General features: G+C 48.8%; 9 protein-coding genes across 11 annotated transcripts; 3 read left to right on the forward strand and 6 right to left on the reverse strand.

Moving 5' to 3' along the window:
• Nucleotides 1-16: 16 nt before the first annotated feature.
• On the reverse strand, nucleotides 17-3,469 carry FOXG_06408 (nucleoprotein TPR; the record flags this gene model as incomplete). The annotated part of the gene is made up of 2 exons (XM_018385072.1): nucleotides 17-3,114; nucleotides 3,178-3,469. The coding sequence occupies 2 exons, from the start codon at nucleotides 3,467-3,469 to the stop codon at nucleotides 17-19; spliced, it is 3,390 nt and encodes a 1,129-aa protein (XP_018242258.1).
• Nucleotides 3,470-4,075: 606 nt separating this feature from the next.
• FOXG_06409 (uncharacterized protein) lies at nucleotides 4,076-6,628 on the reverse strand. Of its 2 annotated transcripts, XM_018385073.1 has the most exons (5): nucleotides 5,942-6,628; nucleotides 5,553-5,897; nucleotides 5,276-5,495; nucleotides 5,142-5,224; nucleotides 4,076-5,092 (listed from the first exon to the last, which is right to left on the reverse strand). In XM_018385073.1, the coding sequence occupies exons 1-5, from the start codon at nucleotides 6,065-6,067 to the stop codon at nucleotides 4,247-4,249; spliced, it is 1,620 nt and encodes a 539-aa protein (XP_018242259.1). In that variant the 5' UTR covers nucleotides 6,068-6,628; the 3' UTR covers nucleotides 4,076-4,246. The 2 variants fall into 2 exon arrangements, with proteins under 2 accessions (XP_018242259.1, XP_018242260.1); XM_018385074.1 differs by lacking the exon at nucleotides 5,942-6,628 and having other exon boundaries at nucleotides 5,553-5,933.
• Nucleotides 6,629-7,237: 609 nt separating this feature from the next.
• On the reverse strand, nucleotides 7,238-9,099 carry FOXG_06410 (uncharacterized protein). The gene has a single exon (XM_018385075.1). The coding sequence runs from the start codon at nucleotides 8,355-8,357 to the stop codon at nucleotides 7,629-7,631; it is 729 nt and encodes a 242-aa protein (XP_018242261.1). The 5' UTR covers nucleotides 8,358-9,099; the 3' UTR covers nucleotides 7,238-7,628.
• Nucleotides 9,100-9,963: 864 nt separating this feature from the next.
• FOXG_19238 (uncharacterized protein) lies at nucleotides 9,964-12,926 on the forward strand. The gene is made up of 2 exons (XM_018399434.1): nucleotides 9,964-12,340; nucleotides 12,402-12,926. Exon 1 carries the CDS (start codon nucleotides 10,466-10,468, stop codon nucleotides 10,799-10,801), a length of 336 nt encoding a protein of 111 aa, XP_018242262.1. The 5' UTR covers nucleotides 9,964-10,465; the 3' UTR covers nucleotides 10,802-12,340; nucleotides 12,402-12,926.
• FOXG_06411 (uncharacterized protein) lies at nucleotides 11,169-11,480 on the reverse strand (the record flags this gene model as incomplete). Its single annotated transcript, XM_018385076.1, has 1 exon — nucleotides 11,169-11,480. The coding sequence occupies one exon, from the start codon at nucleotides 11,478-11,480 to the stop codon at nucleotides 11,169-11,171; it is 312 nt and encodes a 103-aa protein (XP_018242263.1).
• A 1,167-nt stretch (nucleotides 12,927-14,093) lies between the features above and the next one.
• FOXG_06412 (uncharacterized protein) lies at nucleotides 14,094-15,653 on the forward strand (the record flags this gene model as incomplete). The annotated part of the gene is made up of 1 exon (XM_018385077.1): nucleotides 14,094-15,653. The coding sequence occupies one exon, from the start codon at nucleotides 14,094-14,096 to the stop codon at nucleotides 15,651-15,653; it is 1,560 nt and encodes a 519-aa protein (XP_018242264.1).
• Nucleotides 15,654-16,433: 780 nt separating this feature from the next.
• FOXG_06413 (uncharacterized protein) lies at nucleotides 16,434-18,458 on the reverse strand. The gene has a single exon (XM_018385078.1). The coding sequence runs from the start codon at nucleotides 17,432-17,434 to the stop codon at nucleotides 16,883-16,885; it is 552 nt and encodes a 183-aa protein (XP_018242265.1). The 5' UTR covers nucleotides 17,435-18,458; the 3' UTR covers nucleotides 16,434-16,882.
• FOXG_06414 (uncharacterized protein) lies at nucleotides 18,220-22,127 on the forward strand. Of its 2 annotated transcripts, XM_018385080.1 has the most exons (3): nucleotides 18,220-19,106; nucleotides 19,311-20,037; nucleotides 20,088-22,127. In XM_018385080.1, the coding sequence occupies exons 2-3, from the start codon at nucleotides 19,450-19,452 to the stop codon at nucleotides 20,523-20,525; spliced, it is 1,026 nt and encodes a 341-aa protein (XP_018242267.1). In that variant the 5' UTR covers nucleotides 18,220-19,106; nucleotides 19,311-19,449; the 3' UTR covers nucleotides 20,526-22,127. The 2 variants fall into 2 exon arrangements, with proteins under 2 accessions (XP_018242267.1, XP_018242266.1); XM_018385079.1 differs by having other exon boundaries at nucleotides 18,220-20,037.
• FOXG_06415 (uncharacterized protein) lies at nucleotides 20,569-22,074 on the reverse strand (the record flags this gene model as incomplete). The annotated part of the gene is made up of 1 exon (XM_018385081.1): nucleotides 20,569-22,074. The coding sequence occupies one exon, from the start codon at nucleotides 22,072-22,074 to the stop codon at nucleotides 20,815-20,817; it is 1,260 nt and encodes a 419-aa protein (XP_018242268.1). The 3' UTR covers nucleotides 20,569-20,814.

A 22,127-nucleotide genomic window follows, 5' to 3' on the forward strand; every position in this document is an offset into this window, starting at 1 on the left:
CTTGAGTGTATTGTACTCAGTTCGTATGTTGCTGAACAAGCTTAGCAGCCTCAGCATGCTTCACTAGTTCCTGCTCGTAGTCTTGCTGGGCCTTGGAGGCGATTTCAGCTTGAGCACGTAGATCTTGCTGATGGAAGCGAGTTGCCTCCAGATGCCTTGCGCTCTCCTCTTTCAGTCGGTTTACCTCCTCTTGTAATATGGACTTCTCATCCTCATATCGTCGTGCAACCTCACCCTGGGAGTCACGTAGGCTAGAAAGCTCGGTGTTAGAGCGAGACAACTCCGCCGACAAGTCCTCTGCACGCTGGCTAAGCTCTTTGATTTTCGCATCCTTTTCCTCAATGATGGTCTCCATCTCTTGTCTGTATTGCTCTTGTGATCCCCGCAGATCCTCAAGCGCTTCTTCGTTAGCCTGGCTAAGCTCTTTGAACTGCTCAGCCTGGGTCTTCGCGTTCTCGAGATGTGTATTGGCCATGTCCAAATCTCGCTTGAGGTCGGAGATCTCGACGTTGAGCTCCTGGATCTCGTTTTCGAGTTGCTGTTGTTGCTCGCTAACCTCAATAGTTCCAGGTCGGGGCGTAGGTCGGGGTTGAAGTCTTCCAGCTCGTTCCTCGGCGTTTCGTAGCTCAACCGTCAACTCATCAACGCGAGCCTGAAGGTGATCTCTGCTAGTTTTAACAGCGACATGCTCCTCACGAATCTGGCTCAGGCTTGCCATGAGTTCGTCAATTCGCTTCTGTGACTCCTTTGACTCAAACTCCTTCCTGAGTTGCAACTTTTTGGTTTCCTCTGCTTCATAAGTGAGCTTTCTCTGGGCGTCGCTCAGTTCCTGCTCGAGGCTTTCAATCTTGGCCTGCGCTTTGCGTCGGGCTTCCGAATCAGCCATGTTGCGCTCATTTTCGATCGATTGTTGAGTTGCTAACAAATTGTTGAGTCGATTCTTTTCCTCGATAAGGTTCTCGTTGTCCTTGCTTAGTCTATCCTGAATGTCCTTCCAAAGCTTCTTCTCCGCCTTCAGGTTCGCAGTCTCGTTGCGAACGCTATCAAGCAAACCTCTGGCTTCAATGAGTTCTTCAGCAACCTGTTGCGTCCGAATATCTTGCTTAGCAGCAGTCTCAGACAAGGTCTGCGCTCGCTTTTGAAGCTCGTGGTTCTCACTTTGAAGTGCCACAAAGTTGGTGTGCAACATTTCACGCCTCTCGGACTCAAGGCGGGCCTCAGCGTGAAGTTTCACCTTGTCGGTCTGTAGGCTGTTTCGTTCGGCTGACAGAGCATCTATCTGGTCGCGCAAATCCTTACGAACTCCGTCCTGCGCCTCGCGGTAGTTGTCGTATTCAGACTGAAGCTTGCGCAGTGCCTCGTTTAGAGCCTCGGTCTGCTCAGTTGCCTCAATGCTGGCCAAGGGCAAACGCTCGCCACCAGCAATGGAATTTCGCATCAAAGATGCCTCATCACCGTGAATACCCCGTTGCTGCAAAAGTCTTCGGAACATATCACGCTCCGTCTTGAAGCTCTCCATCGTCTTCTTGATAGATCTTGCCTCCTCGGTCATGTGGCTAAGTTCCTGCTGAAGCTTCTCAACCATGTCGTGGTCTTGCTTGGCCTGGTGCTTCTCTGCAAGTGCTTCCTCGCTTTCGAGTTGATTGGCAAGCTCCCGAGTAATGCGAAGAAGCTCTTCGTTCTTGGCCTGCAGAGACTGAATATCCTTGAACACCACTAGCTTCTGCGTAATGAATTGGTGAGTGTCGGACATATCTGACAGTGCCTCCTCTGAAATCTCTCCTTTCTGTAGTTGTTGAAGTCGGAAAGTCTCTTCATCGGTGAGTTGGTCTGTACCCTTCTCCATGGCGTGGATCTGGAACAACAACATGTTTATCTGAGTACCAAGATCTCGAAGTTGAGTGCGCAGAATATTTGTCTCAGATTGTGAAGTTGCCAGTGCGCTCTCTGCTTTCCTTGCTGCTCGTTTTGCCTTGTCTCGTTCCTCAAAGCTGTTCTGAGACAACTCTGACATTCGAGTAATCTCTTCACGAAGCTGTTCAGCTTCGGTTTGAAGATCTTGGATCTCGGGGGCCTTTGCTTCTAGAGCAGTCATCATATTGTCGAGCTCTTCAGAGAGCTGAGCATTGCGACGCTTTTCAGTAGCAAGCTGACCCTTAACTTGGTACAGCTGGTCAAGGGCCTGGGTGGTAGTTATCGCACCCTTGGCTCGCATAGACGAAGGTGTTGCGAATGGAGAGGAAGGTCGCATCAAGGAGCCGTTGGCACGGGGAGTCTGTGGTGCAGACTCGGGTGGTGGTGCGTGCTGCTCCATACGAGCCTGAAGCTCATCAATTTCTGACTGGAGCTGGTTAATGCGTTCCTCCATTTCACTCGTAGTCTGGCGCTCTTGCTCAAGCTCGGCTCGAACGCGTCGGAGCTCGTTTTCGTAGTTGTCGCGAAGTCGCTCTTTTTCGGCTTCAAGATCGTGCACTCGTTCTTGGTGCTTCTTGCTCAGCTGGTTAGACATCTCAACCAAACGTTTCTGAGCTTCAAGCTCATGCTTATAGCTCTCGATTGTCTGCGCAAAGGTTCCCTCCTGGTTCTGAACCTTCACCAAAGCTTCATCCGCCTTGGCTTGCATGGCATCGAGTCGATCGCGGAGCTGTTGCTCTGTTCTCTTTAGAGAGTCAACCTGAGATTGAATGTCTTCATTTTGTCGCTGGAGCTCGGCGATACGGGCGCCCTTTTCCTTTCGGTACTTGAGGCCCTCCTCGCTCTTTGTCTTGAGTTCATTCTCTAGCCATTCACTGTTCTTTCGGGCAAGATCGAGCTGCTGTTGTAAGGATTCTTCTCGGTACTTGGCACTATTGAGCTGGCCCCGTGCATTCTGCTCCGATTGTTGCAGGGCAGTGATCTCGCGAGAAAGCTCGACATTTCGCTGGTGCTGCTTCGTGAGTTCTTCGGTGATAGTCTGATCGCGCTTGTTGTTGGATTCAATAATGCTCAAGTTGGTTCGGTTCGAAGATTGAAGGGTCTCAATCTTGTCATTGAGGGCCTTGATCTCGGCATCGTAATCCGATTTCTTAGATTTGAAAACTTGAAGTTCGTTCTCGAGAGATTGTCGCTTCGTTTCTGTGGGGCAAGCGAATGTCAACAACCATCTGACTTCGTTTCGCACAGTCCATTAAAACATACCTTCGTCCTTGAGCTGCTGCCTAGCCTCTTCAACATCTTTGAGGGCCTTGTCCGCAGTAGCTTTGAAAGTTTGCGATCGCGTTTCAGCGCTGCGCACCGCGTTCTCGAGTTCAATGTCGGTCTGGAGCTTTTCAGCATAGAGGGTGTCAAACTCGTGCGCTTTGGCTGCAACAGCCTGCAGAACAATATTGACGAGCTCAACGGTCGGTTCTGTCGTTAGAGACGCGATAACAGGCTGGTCGAGGCCGAGGTGGCCTGCGACGTAGCCAATGTCCACGTCTGCGGCCGCCATGGTCGAGGTCGGATCAGGTCAATAGCGCGATACTCGTCATTACCGCAGCTACGCGCTCGAGGGGGGAAAGCCAAATAATAAAAAATACCAAGTCCACGTCGGTTGTCGCTTCGGTATGTGTCTATCAGATCGACAAATGAGGGTGAGACGTTGATGAAATTCTCCGACAAAGGAAATGGAGCCTTTGTTGTTGGAGAGACTAGGAAATTTGGAGCTCCAAAGCTGAGATGCAACACGCCAACGTTTGCTACTGGGGAAGCAACGGGCACGGGCCAGCTGCAGGTGGAAGCTGCGTTTGTACGGCGCCCAGTTTTTCCGGCCACCACAGTCTTACCCTACACTTCTAACCTCAATCACAGGCCGTGTGTTATCATCCAATTATATTATGTATTTGTGGCAATGTAGAGGGACTTACCTATGCATCTCTGCTCTTCCTGTAAAGAAAATTATGAACTATTCCTGTAAAGTGTAGCCACATTGTATTGATTGATTGACTGCGCCTGCGGCCCATGAGTCTATAATCACCTGCACCTCTCACTTGAATCTAGGAACACTGGAACATCTTTTTGACAATTCGTGCAACCGAACAAAGAGAGTGGAAAATATGTTCGGTCACATAGGCCCGGCACATATAAATGCAGGTTTCTGATAACATTAAAACTACAAATATATCTGGTATCCATCGACAATCCATGATTACATTACTCCTATCACCAAAAAGCAACCATAGCGCCAGCTTTTGAAGCCATTAGAAGAATAGAGGAGATCGATATCCTTCTATCGACTTCGTATATTAGAATCCAACTCATAAGCTTCCACAGGCCCTGACTGAAAACCCATTTCATGAAGGCCAGAATATGCTGGCGCAGGACTCACCGGCGACACATATTCTGATTGTGCCGGTGAGTGCCCCCAGTTAGACTTGGCAAGGTGAGCTTGAAGCTCAGCTGTGGGTGCATGGTTAGGAGGGAGCTCTGAAATGCCCTGCCCTCCGCCTAGTTCCGGCTTGAAAGAAGTGGTCGATGACAATTCGGAAACAATTGGTGGTGCAGTGTGGCCCTTGATATAAGCACTATTGCCCATGAGCTCTGGATGTCCAGTATATTCTGGGGGCCCGTCGGCATTGTTGGAGAGCTCTTCGCCCTTGGCTTGACGTTGGCGCTTTCTTCGAATACAGAGGAATAGTCCCGCGCCAAGAGCGGCCACCACGACAGCGCCAGCAACTCCTCCAGCGATCGGTGCGATACTCGTCTTCGATTCATCATCCTCTTTATCCTCATGGCCAGGATCAGACTCTTTCGCAGTATTAGAACTAGAAGTTGCAGTTGCGCCAGCTGAACCAGTCATTCCTGGAACTGTTGTCCCTGAACCAGCTCCTGAACTAGCAGTCGGATATGACTGGAAGATTGATTGACTGACGGTAGCAACAACCAAACTCTCAGCGGCGCTACAATAGTACCGAAAGACGTCGATGGCGGATGTGACGTTGGCAATGTGTGTGCTATCGCAGTAGTCCTTGACTCGCTCGGTCAAACTGCTAGAGATGATCTTTGACATCCCTGATTTTATGCAGATGCATGAAGCCAGCTCTTGAGGACCGTCTCCACATAGCCAGGAGCTTTGCTGTACTGTTATTAGAGACAGGGTCACATATCGAAACATTGGGACTCACCTCCATAACTGCAGAAGCTATCCCGGACTGGGCGCATTTGTTAAGAGACTTGAAATGCGGCATAGCTGTGATGTAGTATGACACTGACAGTATCAACATTAGAATGATTCCATGAGGCATGATTCAAGACTCACTATCTCCAGGAGGCCCTTTCGGTGGTGCAAAAGACGTTGTGCCGTCGTTCATCTGACAGAATTCGCTGTAGAAGTTCTGGGCCGAAGTGACGTCTCCGTTGTTAGAACATGAGTATTTCACGGCACTCTTAAGTGTTGAAGTAATATCTCGAACGACATCTTTCTTGTTACAGACACACGGTGCATTCAATTCGGCGGCTTCAGGGCACCTTGACGACCCCTATATTCATGTTAGTCAGGTCAAGCCCATATCACTGGACTTTGGAAGCTTTCATACAATATTGACCACGGCGTAGGATAATCCCGACTGCGCGCAAGGCGGGAGATACGCCAACTCAGGAAGATCTGTTATATATGCCTCGACGATATTCTTGGTTGGCGAAAAGAAAGTGATATGTTCCTCCTGGTTGCAGTATTTCTGCATCAGCTTAGACGCACTTGACAGATCCTCCGTCGCGCTGGAGCCGCAGCTGTATTCTATATCGGTCGAGATCGATGAGGCAACTTCGTCCATTCGAGTCGAGCAGATGCATTTCTGCAATTCGGTCTCTGAGTCGCCGCACATGGTCGAGTATGTCTGCATGCCGACATTGTATGAGATTGCGCTGGAAACACATGGCGCCTAAACAGTCAGTATTGCACTGGTGCTCTTTCCAGGTGCCGTACCAAGTAGGTAAAGATCTCGAGGTCAGTCACGTAAGAGACATCTTTTGCGGTAGTCAGGACAGCCAAGCCCAACAGGCCGATCCACGAGAGGCCGTGTAAGTGCTTCATTGTATCGACTAACACCATAACAAAAACACCGAAAAGCACAGAAAACAATGAAACAAAGATCCTCACGCTCAGCTGCGCACATTACAGCCGGAATATTCCGTCTCGAAAAGGAGCTCTTCATCTTGCCAGCAGCCAGGCTATACTGTAAAATGCCCTATTCTCCTGGTGTGAAGCCTCAAACAGCGCCTCTCGAGTCTAGATACAAATTGGGCCAGGACCCCTGAGGCTAGCTGAGATAGCCTGTACAGCACACCATCAGCTGCATTTCATCCCACCAACCGAGAGTATAGTGAGTCAGGTCCTGCATCTAAGCAAAGAATAGAGTTGTCTCATGCTTAAAGAGAAAACTACTCGGGTGAGACAGCTGCTGAGAGTTTATAAACGAAGTGTTTCATAGCTGAGGGTGCGTGCAGAAGAGGTCGACTCAATTATCACAAGACGTGGGCTTTTCTTAGCGCCCCTGGGCTGCATGCTTTTTGTTCGACCAGAGCAACAGACAAACGATTTAATTTCCCTTGAATAGAGAGGCTGAGTCTCACCAAGTTATATACTGAAACCAAAACTAGATGGAGTTGGAATTATCCTTTAATAAAGATCTCAATGTTTCATAGTTGATTCAGGTCTCACATGTTATTTAAAAAGGGTGTTTCGATGACCAAAACACTCATTCGTCGCAACTGGTGCCAGTGGAGGTCAGGGCAACACCTGAATTGGGACTGATGAAGACTTTACCCATCCCAGCCGGTGGATGCATACTCCTGATTGAGCTAGCCCCCGCGCCACACGGATAGTGACTGAAGCGCACCTCGAACCATTGGCTCTCCTGAAATGACCTCCAGGCTCAGTAACTAAGACAATGCCAAGGATTGAATCACTGCATGAGACGAGTCAGCGACAAGAGCAGGCGACACGACAGCGCATACTGTGAATATGGTGATCATTTGATGAACTGGTGATGGAATAGAAGGCGATCAACTGATGTGGTGAAGATATTGCTTTGCAGTCTCGATAGAGTTTCCCGAACATGAGTCTGGCCAGGTCCCGTCTTGTTGGTCGCGGCAGTTAATTTTCCCTCCACCATGACGTCGACTTTTCCTTTCAATCCGATCATATCTCGATGTTGCAACGACGGATCTTGGGTGATGTCAGAATAGCGACGATCTAGCTCCAAGACAAGGAGTTTTCCTTGGTAGTGCTAATGGTTGTTGTAGACCTTCAAACTTTGAAGGTTGCATCAAGAGGAGCCATCCAAATTTTCACGTCGATCACTCAAGAATTGCATGGCTATGGAAAGTATCAAAATTATTTGGTAGATTGTTCGTTGCTGTACTATAGTAATAATAGGGTAGCTGTTATCCCTCAGCTGTGATATTGGTGGTATCCCGTAATCCGTAATTGTCCGGTGCCATTGCATGCATGTCCATAACGCCTTGCTAATACTCAGAAAACATGAGAAATCAATATGTGGCTAGTATAGCGGTTGCTGCGAACTTTGCTAATTTCCCAACGCCCGCTTGAAAAAAGCAGTATAAGATCAGAGACAAAAAGAAATATTCGTAGAGTGGTAATGTGTAAGCGCTTATAGGACGCGCACAATCTTGGGAACACGATATCGCGAGGGGCTGTCGTAGTACTCGCTAATCATACCGCCCTGAAGACCCATAGGTCTCCGGGGAGGTAATCTTCCGTTGACACTCTGGTCTCGTGCGGAAGCTGTCTTGCGCGAGTCGCGGCTACGCTCACGCTGATCTTGTCGCTCTGAGGAGACTTGGCGAGAGCGTTCAGAATTATGTGTCTCAGAGGAAGATGTCCTGGAACTGGCGCGAGATCGGGATCTTCGAGGGCTTGCGTGATCCCAGCCAACGGGCTCTTCTGAGATTTCGTCGAGGAGATCATCATCGCTGTCCTCCTCGTCGCTTTCAGGGTGGAAGGTACTGTTAAGGGTCTCCCAGAGATCAAGACCAAGATCGTCCCAGATGACGACGGCCTTGAATAAACGACGGCAGGCTTGTGTGCCAGCAGTCTTGTCGAGCCTGGCAAAAGACTCGAGCTCGCCTAGGCTAGGTAGGTTCTCCCAGGCAATGGAGATCTGATCGGATTGGTCCTTGAAGGGGGATCGCTCAAGGTAGTAGAGGAGGAAGTCTGAAGTTTCGGCCTTGGTTGCGAATTCAGCTTCCTCGAGAGCCTGTAGGCGAAGCTTCTCTTCTTTGTCCTTTTGCTCCTGTTCTTGTTGCTGCCTCTGCTTGCGTCTCTTGGGCACACCAAAGAGTGGGACCTTGGGGACGTTGGAAGTAGTTCCTCGGAGCATCGTTGCGGTGTTGTGAGTTGGTGTTGACTAGGGAGGTATAGTAAACGTTTTCGAGGTGCTGTATTGGTATATATGGCTGAGCCAGGTCGGATGATGAGCTGGAGGGGTAGGAATGGGTTGTTGGTCGACGGGGAAGCAAACAAGACAATATGCGTGTCAGATTGTTGCTATTAAAGGATGTTTATGCATGCGTATATTCAAGGCGAGAGCACAAACACGACCCAAGCTTGTTAGACGTTTCAAGAGACCAGCTCGTCGAAGCTTTTGGATTTAGTACTGCTCTTGGGAGATACAGTTGGAAAGCAGAATGTCTTGATGGGAAGAGCAAGATGGGAAAAGTTGAAGTGGTAGGGGTGCTGGCAGATGGATATATGAAGAATTGGATTGGATCGAAATGAATGACACCCTGGGCCTTGTTCCTGGTCCTTTTTGTTTGTCTTTTGTTGTGCTGCGTTGACTAGCCCGGGACCGGGGGGTGTAGGTAAATGTGATGAGGATCCGCGGCTATTTTGGTGGCAGAGGTGAGGTAGCCCAAAGCCCGTGCTTGTACTGTAAGGCACTGTAATAGGTGGTAATTGTATTCTCGGTTTCGGAACTTCGCGGATTGGTTGGTGATCGTGAAAAAGAGAGATCAGCGCGTTTGAGAAACGGGGGAATAGAGGATGCTTTTAATATTATTGTTTCTGGCTGCTTGCTTTTTCTCTTCCGACCCCTTGGCTCGTAAAATCTACTCCTTTCAGGTTTAACTTGGTTGCTTTAGGCTGGGCTGGGCTGGGCTGGGCTACCGCAGCCTCAGCCATCAGCTGTAGGCACCTCTAGTGCAGGTCCGTAATTCCATTTACCAAAAACGCCAGAGCGGATCCGTGTCATCATCGAGAGGCTGCTGGAGACCTGACCTGGAGGCGCCCAGCCTGGGCTTGCTCTGGCTAATTTAGTCGCAACGGTGTCGGCGTAGTTGCTCACTGTCCTGTATTGTAGGTACGAGGCCCAGCCAGTGCACAGTAGGTACTGACGGAGTTCTGCTAAAATGGTTACCCACTGATTTTCCCCTTGTCTTTCCCAAAAGTCTGGTCTGCCAAGAAGAGAAACGAGTAAGGCGCACCAGTCACCAGAGCAGAAGACCCCAGCAGAGTGAGGCATCAGCGGGTTTACCTGAACCTAGGTACTGTAGCGAGTTTTGATCCTTGTCCCGTTTGTCTTTCATTGTCTTTCCGATGCATCTGATTTCTGGTTTGTCTCATCCCGAGTTTGGGGGTTGTTCACGAGGATGCTTCGTGATGACCAGTCGAGAATTCTATTGGTTTCGAGACGATACAGTACGGTTACGAACAGACGGTCCAACATTAGCCGGCTGGAGGGGTGCCAAAGCCAAACCGTACAGTAGATCCAGAATAGAGGCTATTTGCTTTCCCCAGCTCCCGCTCAGCCCTTGAACTGTTGAAATGAGTTGTCTTGTCAACGTTTGTTCATTTGATTTGACGTGGCTGTCAGACGGTCCCTGATCGGCATGTGAGTTCGCCGAACCCTAACCCAACATCTTACGAGCTCGGCAATGTCTCGTTTTGCCGGGCTGCGGGTTAGCTCTTTGCCAGAGGAATGCGGTCCTCGCTCGAATCACCGCTCTCTTCTCTTGTATTGTCTGTCTCGCCTTTCTATTGTGAAGCTTCCCATCGTAAAACGCGAGGCGTTGCTGCTCGTCATGACTCTCCCCTAATTCTCCGCGGAAGCCGAGTGACCGAACGGATACTGTTCTGTTGAAACCAATGTTTGCTGCAGCCATTACGGTCTTGGATGCCTAATTGGTTATCGCGAGCAGAGACAATAAGACGCTATTTCTGTTAGGTTCAGCAACATCAGGATTATTGTGAGCGTTCCGTGATTCCGACTCCGTCCCGTCATTAGTGTCAGTACCCGCCAGTTCCTAGTCTCCGTTGCAGTACGATCCCGCCCGTGCGAAGGAGCAGTCCTGACCTGAGGATGATTGAGATGGATGGATGTACCTGGTCGGCCCGTCAAAAGGAGGCACAGACACAGATGGACATGTCACGCCAGCCAATACTACTGCACCCTAGGCATCTCGCACGGTTGGGGCACCCTTGGGATTGCTCATGATAGGTCGGCTTCTGTTCCGGAGGCATAAATGGGACAAGGCAGGGGAAGAGACGAGACGAGGCGAGACCCCAAAAGCAAGGGACAAGTACTTTGTAACAAGCCTGAGCCAGAAGAGAAAAGAGAGGAGAGGGAGCGCTGAAACGCTAACAATTGGTAACATTCCCCGTGTCCCAGGAACCCGGAACGAGAACGACAATCTGCCTTTTTCCCGACATCGCAAACTAGACCCTATCCTGTCGAGTAACTTTCTCAATGTCCGGTGTCTACGCAATCAATCAATGAGCCGTGAACGCCAAGGCTTTGAAACTGTAGCCTCGTTCTACCACGGCTAAAGCCATTGAGGTGCAACTTTGTCCTCAATAAGTACACCATGTGGCACTTGACTCGTCAAACTCGCGTTGAGGCTTTCAAGTGCCTATTCAGAATCCACTTCTGGGCACTCCCGCTTTGCTCGAACCAGAATGCGATCGGCAAATCCCCAGCTTGTGCCGCGTCTAGACTCCCAGACTAGACTTGACCCTCTGAAGCTATCCCTAGCTATTCTTTCACGCCAGTCATAGCTTGTATCTTGATATCAGATCAGATCAGATGCACGAATAAAACCTTAACCAACAAGACTGTTGGAGTCCACAGCACGAGGCGTCTGTGTTTACGAGTCCACCGCTTTTCTTATCCCACTGAACTACCGATAACTGTTTTTTACAGGCGTATTCGAGGCTTGCTCGTATCCCACAAGACGACATCACAATGTCGAATGGCCTTCTCATACCGCACCTTAAATGAGCTACCGTGACTTTCACCCGGACTCTGTCCGTAGTCCAAACCCTCCACTTCGGTCCGCGATGGGGACCGGAGGCTAACCCACATGACGGCTCCGCGGTTCCACGCAACCCTCCGGTGACGGAAGTACCTGAGATACCTGTGGCTCGAAACAGTGACATTCCATGAAACCTTCTCTTTTTCTTCGGCCTCCCCAGACTCATAATTTTTCCATGCCTCATCTGACGGCATATACCTTAAGTGCGCTTCCGCCGAGAAGGGAGAAACGTCCAGAAGGAAACTCTGCCTGGGGTTTGCATACGCAGTACATTCTCTGCATCTTCTGTCAAAGTCAAAAGGTGCGGCTACATTCCAACCCTTCTCATACGCGCAACTTCTACCCCGAAGAGGAATCGCCTCTCGGGCAAGTCGTAAATCCCCCAGTCCGAGGGCGACAGCTGCGGCAGCGGGTAGATGAGGCTCCTAGCCAAGATTAAGCAGCCGTCAAAGCTGTCATGGAACTCAGCAGTGAGGCTTGTGCATTAGGCTTTGAGTGTGACGTCTATTCAGAGATGTTTTTCGGTCACTGGATGAGGGAGTATAAGGATTGTGGCTGAAGTCTCTTTCTCCCTGGACAAACTCTCACTCAAGATCAGTAAACAAAATACATTGAGGGTCTGCTCGTGGAATGAAATCAGATGTCTCATGGTCTTGGCGATCAGAACAATGCCGACCAAAAGGCAATCAACTCTATTGTCATCTCTTTTAAGACTGGTCTCGCTCTTTCGATGTTGTCCCTGAGAGCCGATTAAGATCAGACAAAGCTTGGATGGACTATGACCAATAGCACAAAGCAGGCACAGGTCCCTTAAATGGGCAATTTCAGTGTGATTGAATTTTGCAAACTCAATTTTGCTCAGACTCTATTCCCATCTTCAACCTCTGCAGCCTTCACAAGTGGTGTATCACATACCCACAGACGTTCATGGCATGTTCGGCATAACGGCATAAACATTGTTTATCTTAGCTGTTCATGCAAGTCAAAGCAGACACCACCATACCATCCGTGCGAACCATCTCTGCCCAATATCTGATCTACCCGTCTAATTTAGGTAACATGATCCTCCTCTATCCTTCATAGACCCGTGCTAGCAGCTGCCTTGTCGATCCAAGACCCCAGAATCTGGTAATTAGCGTGCGCCATACCAAAAACCGCCGCTTTCTGTGGCCCCGAAATTCGCGGCGGCGGCATGGTTCTGTGCAACCAAGCATTCAAAGTTAAAAGCCTTATGCTAAGCGGACTGGAAATAAGAATTACTTGGGCTCGTTGAAGAAAAGACTAATGCAAGCACATCATACTATCAAAATGTCTTGCTATGTTGATGATATTGAGAAGCGACTTTTTTCGGACGCCGGGGCAAAGCTGGCGGCTAACGGCCTTATTGGAGCATCTAGACATTGCCAAGAAAGAACTAATGAATACTAGGCATGTCCATCGAGGGAATGAAGAGTCCGGGCGAAAGCTATCTCTCGAAATGCTTCATATGGCCATCTCGAGAGGAAGATCTTGGGTCTTGGCAGCCAAATCAAGATAATGGCAAGGAAATTTTTTCCATGGATTAAACTGACGGGCTTGACCAAAGTGCTGGGGTTGATGTTGATGGGTCCTTTAGCTTCCAGCCCAAGGGTTTGGATCCAATGTATGGAGTCTTTACCAACAGACTTTGCTAAGTTCCTGCACGAGGAACTCAATATTGACAGCAACTATCAAAAATACCCTGGAATTGTCACAAAAGTCTCATCAAGAGACGGAGTTCTTGGCTCTTGGCAATAATTTTATATCATTCTTCTCATCTCGTGTAAGTCACATCGAGGAAATCACCATGTGGCTTGATTACCCCAAAGCCTCCTGAAGGCTCAGGACTGGATCTCCGAGGAGCTTCCCCTAGAAACAACTCAACGACGTGCAAGAAAATGCACATGATTTTGATGTAAGGGGCTTTGTGATTTCTTTCTGTTCGAGAAATCCACCGGGGAGTCAAGGGGGCGAGACTATAGACATGAACTAATGGGTATAACATAACATGCTGAACACTGTCGCAATGTAGGGTCTTTGGATGGCCAGAGAATGGCCAAGTTCGGGTATTTTGAATATCGAGGTATCTGATTCAAATATTGTAGTATTGTCTTTGAAGCAACAGCAATCTGTGGGAGGGTTTGAGTGACAGTGATGTTTGCAAAGTTCTCAACTAGGTAGTCATTGCCCAAACGACAAAACCCAATATCAAGTGTACAAACAACCGCAATAGTAAATGAGTCGTCCGATTATCATACTCCGAGCCTGGAGGCGTAATATATGACTTTCTCTTGCTTTCCTGACACAAGCCAATAACTACTTTGAGATGAAGGGACTCGAGTCCATTTCCTGTTCCAAGTCTTTTCATGGAAGCCTTTTATGTATACTATCAAATGCACATACAAGTATTCAACACTAGATTTGTCTGGAACTGGTCACTTATGATGTTGAAAGTGCTAGATTGGTTGGCACTGTCGACTGTGAATGCCCTCAATTCCCATCAGTGGCAGCCTGGCTGACACTGCCATGTAGCTGCCAGAGCACTTCCAACTGATCGGTTGCTGGGCAGTGAATTTACATCGACATTTTAAAAACAGGCAGTCATTTATTTTATTTTCATTTCATCAAACTTGCCTGCTTCGATTCCCCATTGTCGCTCATCTTTCGCTTTACTTCACAACAGTCTTTAATGAACTACTGTACTTTATCAACTGCATCCCTTCACTGACTTCACCATTTCTACCACAGAAATCTCAAGTAATCACTGATATCAACAAAACTCAGTCACCATGCTCTGGCGTCGCTCCCGTCTCACCTATGACCCGAAGCAATTCCCCAACTACCGCCCTTGCCCCGAAACCGGTTCCGAGCGCCTCATCAAGGAGTGTCCGAATGTATTTCATTTCATTGCCTTCGCAATCAGATTTCAGATTTCTATTTTCAGTATCATTCTGGAGTGGTTCTGTATGATGCTTCGCAGTCCCCTTCAGTACTCCAAGCACAACGATTGGATCCTCGACCACTACAAGGCAAGCCCTACTGCTTCTCACATGCTCTGGGGAGCCTTCATCACTGCCTGGTCTTCTCACTTCATGTATCGTATCGGAAAAGCAGTTTGTAAGGTGATTATTGATGCCTATGACGATCCTGTGTGGGCTCTTTACGAGATCTGGGATCTCGGAGTATACTCGCAGTTCTTTCTTATCCGCACCATCTTTTTCATCCTGACTACCATCTTCAACTTCGTTTGCTTTTGGGCTATATTCCTCTTCAACATGTCGACATACTCATTCGTCGTCTCCCTCGCCCTGCTCGGCGCTGTTGCCATGTGGCAGCTACACTATTACTTTTTCGTGTACAGTCCTGAAGTCACTGAAGAGGTCTCATACCAGTCCCCTGAGAAAGAAGTTCTTTCTACACCGGACAAACCAGGTCGCTGCTTTCGAGCACCTACACCTTCTACTGGGTCGTCCACTTCTTCCTCCCGATCATCGCCTGAGCATACTCCACCTCACCTTCGACCCCGACCATCAAACAAACCCCCTGGCGCTGCATACGTCAAAGTATCTCCCAAAGCCATACAAAAGCTTCATGACGAAGGAGTCTTCGTCCCAGAACCCACTAGAGTACCCGACTACTCTTATCTGGAACCCTTCGCTGGAAAACGCCCTACCAACTTCAGCCGCTATGATGCAAAGAGGCACTTCCGAAAAGTTAGAGAAATCGAGAGGAAGAAAGGCATAATATCAAACAGCCCTGACCCTTATAAAGATGATCCTCCCTCTCCTACCGTTATTACAAAGACCGCGTGGATTTATTCCGAGATGGATGCTGTCAACCGACGGCTTCGATTCATCACAGAAGATGTCACCGAGATGAACATGCTGGTTAACACCTTCAGAGAAAAAGGCAGCGTCCGGTCTCTTCCCGACGCTTCACACGTGATACCATTGTCGCCCCGAACCCAACGGCGAAACGCAACTCTCGCTGAGAAAGATCGCATCGGAGAAGTCGTTATTGATTATACACGTGAGATCGACTCCCTCTCATTCCGTGTCTTCAGTCACAAAACCCGCACTGAAGAGGCGCTGAAACGCATCGATCGTCTGGTTGCCCATGCAGGCGATGCCGCTTCCCGCGCGATTCGTAAAGAGGTGGAAGATTGCAGAAGCCGTGTTGATTTCGCGTTCGAGGGCGCGGAAGCGGCAGTTATGAGCTCTAGTAGAATTGCAGACCTTTGCATTGATCGAAAAGTGAAACTGGAGGCCCAAGCCAAAAAGTTACGTCGTATGGACCGAACTCAGGCTAGGCATCCTAACATTTCAATCATTGATGACTACTATGGTTGATTACCACCGAGTTTTTGACTCATGTTTATCGACTAAACGACTAGCAGAGTGCTATTGATTACATATACACCGCGGAGAGCACTTGAAGATTGAGATTTTGGAGTTCAGGATTATACCTTTTGCTTTGCTACACATAACAGAGAAACCTGCATGATTGACTACGAAGTCGGGAATATAATACCTTAGGTTGACTTTAAGTATAACGGTCAGAGTTGACCATTTAGGAATGAATTCGATGATTAATGCCATAATGTTTGTTCTTGATGTTCCTAAAGTGATCTATGTCTCGAATCATCTATGATGCTAATCGTTGTGAGAGACCTACCACGACAGTAACTCGTTTATCTATATTATCCACGTCGCCTACGTGTAAATGAGTTCTTTCTCTTGAGTTACTCTGGTTATGGTAGGTGGCTCACGATAACTAGAAGACGCAGTCCAACACATTCATCTCGGAGGCGAGTGGCCGCTTCTTGAGATGCCCTGCCTTTGCAAATCGGACGGGGCCGGGAACTCCGGTCTATAGGAGTTGGCGTTGTCGAGGGGCAAGGGAAATAAGTCGTTGAGGGTCGTGGTGGTGTATCGTAGCGATAAGAGACCGGGACAGAAGCCAGAGCCAGAGCCAGAATATGTTCTGATGAAACTGTCTAAACAAAGGAAACGGTGCAAGAGACACCTTGAAACTATAAGTAAGGTGTATGGTGGAAGTTCTGTAACTACTGGCTTTGATGGAAGTGATGCGAGCGACATATGCAATCCTCAATGAAGATGACGAGGTTGCCCTCAACCACCGGGGCCGGATTCTAATGACTTGAAACTGATCACTCTGGAAGATCCTTCTCGGTGGTAACCTATCAACTACTCATCTTGAAAATGTCAGGATACGAGAACTGCTAAGGCTGTTGATGCAGGACTGTGATGCCACAGACAATGAGAATTCAGTGAACGGGTATAATAGCAACATGATATTGACCTTCCTTGATATTGACTTGTACCATTATCGAATGATACGTCCGTTTAGAGAGGCGAGGAGAAGAAATATGTACGCATTGTGGCTATATCTTTACTTGCCAAACCCTCTGTGAACACCTGGGTATCGCACATAAAAATCGCATCTCGTCGTCAAGACAGTTCCAGAACTGATCCTCCAATAAATCCTTCATGTTAGAAATTTCCCACAAATCCATCGACCGAACAGATGATCATCAAGACCACCGAGCCAAATCCAGCTAATAACCAGCAGACTCAATACCATGAACCTGCCAGTAAAGACCTCCCTTCTTCCCAGCCTCATCAGCAGCACACTTGGCAGATCCACGAGCCGCCATCTCCGTTCCAGCAGAGTACTCAAGAACGGCCTTCTGCATAATCCAAACCACATCATCATCGCCGACCTTTAATCCCTTGTCAGCGCGCACAGCAAAGGCGCACGACCCGGACTTGACGATGTTGACAAGTCCATCTCCCACGCCGTATTCGCGCTTGTCGTCGGAAGCAGCGGGGATGCTGAAAGTGCCGTTACGAGTGCCAAAGGTTGAGAGAAGCGCTGCGCAGTCCCTGTAGTTGGCTCGCTTTGTGCTCTTGGGGGCCTGGTGCGCGTTGTAAGTCTTCTTGTCGCATGTACTGAAGGAGTGGTTTCCAGCAGCCCAGTAGGTGTATGGATCTTCGTAGGCGCTGGGTGCTGTGGTTGAGACGGCGATCATGTTGTCTTTGGTGGGAGTGGCCGTGGGTGCTGCGGCTGCAAGGCCGATGAAGACGGCGACAAGGTTGATGAAATGCATCTCGACAGTTGATTTAGCGGGCGGAAAGAGAGTCGAGAAGTTTGCTGAGAAAAAGAACGGATCGTAGTGAAGAGTAACGGACCAACAGGTGATCAACACCTATGTTAACGAGTGACTGAGAATGGGAAACGCTGCGCTGCACTGCAACGAGGAGGTTGGGAGAGACGTTCAACAGCAGTTAGTTGACGGGGGAGAGAACAAGAATTATACCCAATCCAGGTGAGAAAGTGGGATGTTTAGATGCGATCACAGGCGGAGATGGTAGTGTTTCAAGTATAGTGGATGAGTATGAAACAAGGAGCACAATATGCAGAGAGGATGGTTTATTTTGAGCGACATTTTGGGACCAGATTGATTAGACTCGGAAAAATTAGTGCTGTTTTGCTTTTAAATATATTGAGTCGTTACGAGTGAAACAGGGTGACGGGTTGTGTTTGTTTAATTGCGATGATCATACCGGAGGATTTGGTGTTTGTTTTCCGTTTTTTGATGGGGACGATGTTTCGAGCAAAGTGCCATATTCATGCCGAGATCAACGCGTATAGGTATAGGAAAACGTGTGATTGGAAAGCGATTAGGGGGGGGGGGGGGGGTTTGAAACGAGCGTCTATACGCCGTGTATGTGTAAGGAATTATATGTGATGATCAACCATATGATCCTGTATTCTTGGAGTTTAATTCGCTGCCATTAAGACTGACTGAGCGCAGGACCATATCGACATTATATACGCTTTGACTATCACTGTGTCTCTCTTGAAGTCCTCGAAACAAACTAGCAATTGTCTCTTTCTTTGAAACGCTCTATCTTTTGTGCCTTGGCTTTCTCCCATGCGCATAATTTACAGCCTCGCATCGAGTCCAGATCAGCACTCTCAATCTCCAACCTCAAGATCAAAGGTCGTTGATCAATACCAATTTCACATGATAAAAAAACCTGGTCACAACTGCCGTCAAACTTGAATATCAGGGCCTATACCGTTACAGTAGGATTTATCTCCTTGCAAACTTAAATACCCTTCCTTGCAATATCTCGTGATAGAAACTATTGAGTTTCTTGTCTCTCAGTAACTCCCCCGGGCCGACAGTGGAGAAGAGTGACGCTTCAGTGGATTGAGAGCCCCCACTCCCAGCGGCTCATCAACCCCGGTCCTGGAGATGATGACGCGAGGAGCATTGGCCAGTGATAGAGCAATTCGTTGGTTTATTTGTTGGGTGATGTTTGTACTCTTAATATGACTTCATATTTCGTGGATCTCTGTCTCAAGGCAGCCATGAAAAAGTCTTGGCCAGGCAGTCTTGGTCTTGGTTCATGGTCACTATTTCCCACGGCATAAGAGTTGATTACGCTAATGTAGAAAAAAATGTCATTTCCAGTATCTTGACCTCGTTATTCCCAGACGTCATTGTCTCGGCCGATACAATACTCAAATATGACGGTTCTTCAGACTGTTGCTCGTTCATCGAATTGACCCTCTTTATTAAGCCCGCCAGTATCCATATTACCCCCCATCAACTCCTGGGGTCATCATCTTGGCTCCGTCTTGGCTCCACGTCAAAATGATCCCCCAAAAACCTGTATCATGGACTGCTCGGTTCAGGTGACCCCTCCAAGAAAAAGGGCCGTTACCACGATGATGGAATGGCTCTGATGATCGTCGGAACTCGGCTGAGGGTGAGTGAGACCCTTTCTTTTATTGTTTTACTCGATGTAACTCTCAGCTCGTCGCTTGACTCGATTCCCGAGCCCCGATGAACTGTTCTTGTCCCGTCTAGTCCTAGCTAGGGGTATTATCGGCCCCCAGTTTTGGGATCATTGCCAGTTCCTGATATCATCGTCATGGCCTATCAATAGAATGGTATTAACTAACATTGTCAGGTCAGCTGGAAGAAGAAAATACTGTGAGGGACCTTGATCATTTTCCATATTGTGTGATTTCTATCCATTGTAAACTCCATCGCCCAATCTTCTCTTCATTGTTTTTCTCTTCATATCATACTCAGCCATCACCGTCATCATGAAAACCGCTTCACAGCCTTCAGCTCCCCATAACGCAACAAGCAAAGTAAAGCGGCTCGTCGGCAAAATTCGCCGCCACTCACATCCTCCATCCCCTGAAGCTTCCTCAACATCTCCCTCATCATCCGCGAACCCATCTCGCGAATCTTCATCATGTCCTATTCCACATATCGGCAAACATAGCCAACGCCAGAGTCGCCGCGGATCAGCCTCAGAGGAGGAAGAGCGCGCTCACGATCTTGAACTCTGGAACGCAGCATACGATGTCCTCAAGCGAGATGGCACGTCTTCGGGTCTTGTGCTCGCATATGAGAGCATTGTTTCTCATGCACTTCCTGATACTTTGAGGCCGGGGCATAACGGGAACGGGAATGGGCTGCCGACAGAAAGTGAGAGGAGAGCGGAACTTATGATGATGATTGCAAAGTCTGGTTTAAACCGCGAAGTTAAGGAGACGTCACAAACAGACTCGGGAGATGTCGAAGCAAGAGAAAACCTGATTCATACAAGGTCGACTATAGCTTCATTGCTCGATGACCAGCCCAGCGCCGCTGTCGCTTGGGCGGGCTTCTGCTCACTAACACCAGTAGGCTGCGACCTCAACCCATTGAACTACAATACTAATACCATCAATAGCTTCTACTGGAACCTCTTCTACGACATGAAGATATCCGCCAGGGGTTTGTGCATATTGCACACACCATTCCTCACTACATGACCCTCCATCGCGTCCTACATCCATCATCCTGGACCTCACTACCAGAGTTCCAACGTCAACAGCCGCAAGTCCATCAGACTCTTCTAACACTTTATCGACGCATCCTCGAATACGAGATGAACATTGTCTGCGCCGCTGCGAGTGCCTGGAACATGGCTGCTCGCAACGTCGTCGATTGGCATGGCTGGAAGGCTATGGCTGATGCTGTGCGAGACATGGATGCTGAGTTGATGGGCTATGTCGAGAAGAACGGCACAGATGAGGCTAGGGCGTTGATGGAGGTTCAGAGGAAGTTGGAGCCTGAAGGAGGAGGGCGTGGTGAGTTACAAGACGATACTTCACCTCCAAATGCGTAAGAATACAAGACAAGCCAACAATGAAGGGTGCATTACAAGCAAGGTCATTTTCTATAAAGTCAATTTCAATCGATTTACCCAGATAGCCAAATCTGCAGGTTCCCCTTTTCCCCAATCCAGACTCCAGACTCCATGCTCCGTCCTTTTGACCAAGCCAGTGTAGGATTTTGCTTTTCTCCTTTAGCCAAGTCGCGATTAAATCAACCAGTCTATCCCACCGACCAATTACCATACACCCAAAGACCATCATGCTCCGGTTCTGCAAGAATATTCCTTTAAAACGCCCCATTTACTGCCCAATATTTTGAAGGATACCCTGCTTGTCAAGGTTGCTCAGAGTATCACCATACTCATTGATATGTCGCTGCCAGCGACTGGCATCGCCCTGGAAGCCAATCGCCCCCAACATGACTGACCATCCAGGCATCTGATCACGGGTCACAAGTTCATATACACGACAGAGGATTTGATGAAATTCCACCTGAGGTCTCATCGCAACCGCGTACAAATGTCGCACCAAGTCAGCCCAGCCGGCAATAAAGTCGACGTCAAACGTGGACTCGGGGTACCGGAACTCGATAGTGTCGTACTTGGACACAACCAGTGCACAGCGGGTGGTTGTGTGAAGAGATCCTTCATCGAATTTTCGGAGTGCGATGCCCAAGCTAGCCAGGCTGGTTTCCGACCACAGGCGTTTCATAGATCCCAGCAGACCTTTGTCAACTTTCTTGCGCCAGTGGAGCTGTCGCATGACCTCTCCGAGTGCTTCAACAAGAGCTGCGCCCTCGCCGTACACTGCTGGTTCACCCCTTTCCATGGCGATTCGAGATTCAACGCTGATACGCGCCGAGTAAGGAGAAGTCGAGCGGAAAGGATGGCACAGAGGGTACAGCAGAGAATCTTCCAGCAGCCAGACTAAAGATGCAAGGCGCAGCGCAGTCTCTAGCTGCATGCTGCCGGCGTCGTTGACGTGAAGGTGTAGTCCACAGCCAGAATTGAGTCCAACTACCATGCCGCCCTGCACTGCCGCAAGGCACTTTCTTAGGGTAGGTAGCCCCTGACTGAACTCTTCAGGCCGAGTGAGAATAGGGCTGTTGAGTTCAGTTCCATACCAGTCGTACTTGTTTGAAGGTGTCATTCCGGACTTACTAACGCAGTCTCTGGTGATGTGACGCTCTGGAACAATGAACCAAAAATCAGTCTTGGACACTGGTCCACTAACAGACTCATTATTCCAAGCTCGAATGTCTCCGCTATTATCTGTGAGCGGAAGAATTGCAGTGCCAGGTATCTGGGCAGGGCTGATAGGCGAAGGAGGTATGAGGCTACACGAGACGGAGACCCCGCTGTTGGCGATCAATTCGCATACCTTGTGAATACAAGACGGCTCGATGTCTTTGTATTCTCCCATCACGAGGCCTAGGAAAGCTTCCGGCGTTGTAGGACAGGCCCATCGAGCCTCACCAGTCACGGCGTCAGAGTTTGGGATCTGCAGTGCAACCATAAACTCCAACTCGATACCGAAACTTATGGACTGCGGTATCGGCATTGCTGGGCTCGCCCCACCTACGGGGATCGCAGGGGTCTTTCTCGACGGTGAAA

Source organism: Fusarium oxysporum, chromosome 2, assembly GCF_000149955.1.
Source record: "Fusarium oxysporum f. sp. lycopersici 4287 chromosome 2, whole genome shotgun sequence".
NCBI classification, from domain to species: domain Eukaryota; kingdom Fungi; phylum Ascomycota; class Sordariomycetes; order Hypocreales; family Nectriaceae; genus Fusarium; species Fusarium oxysporum.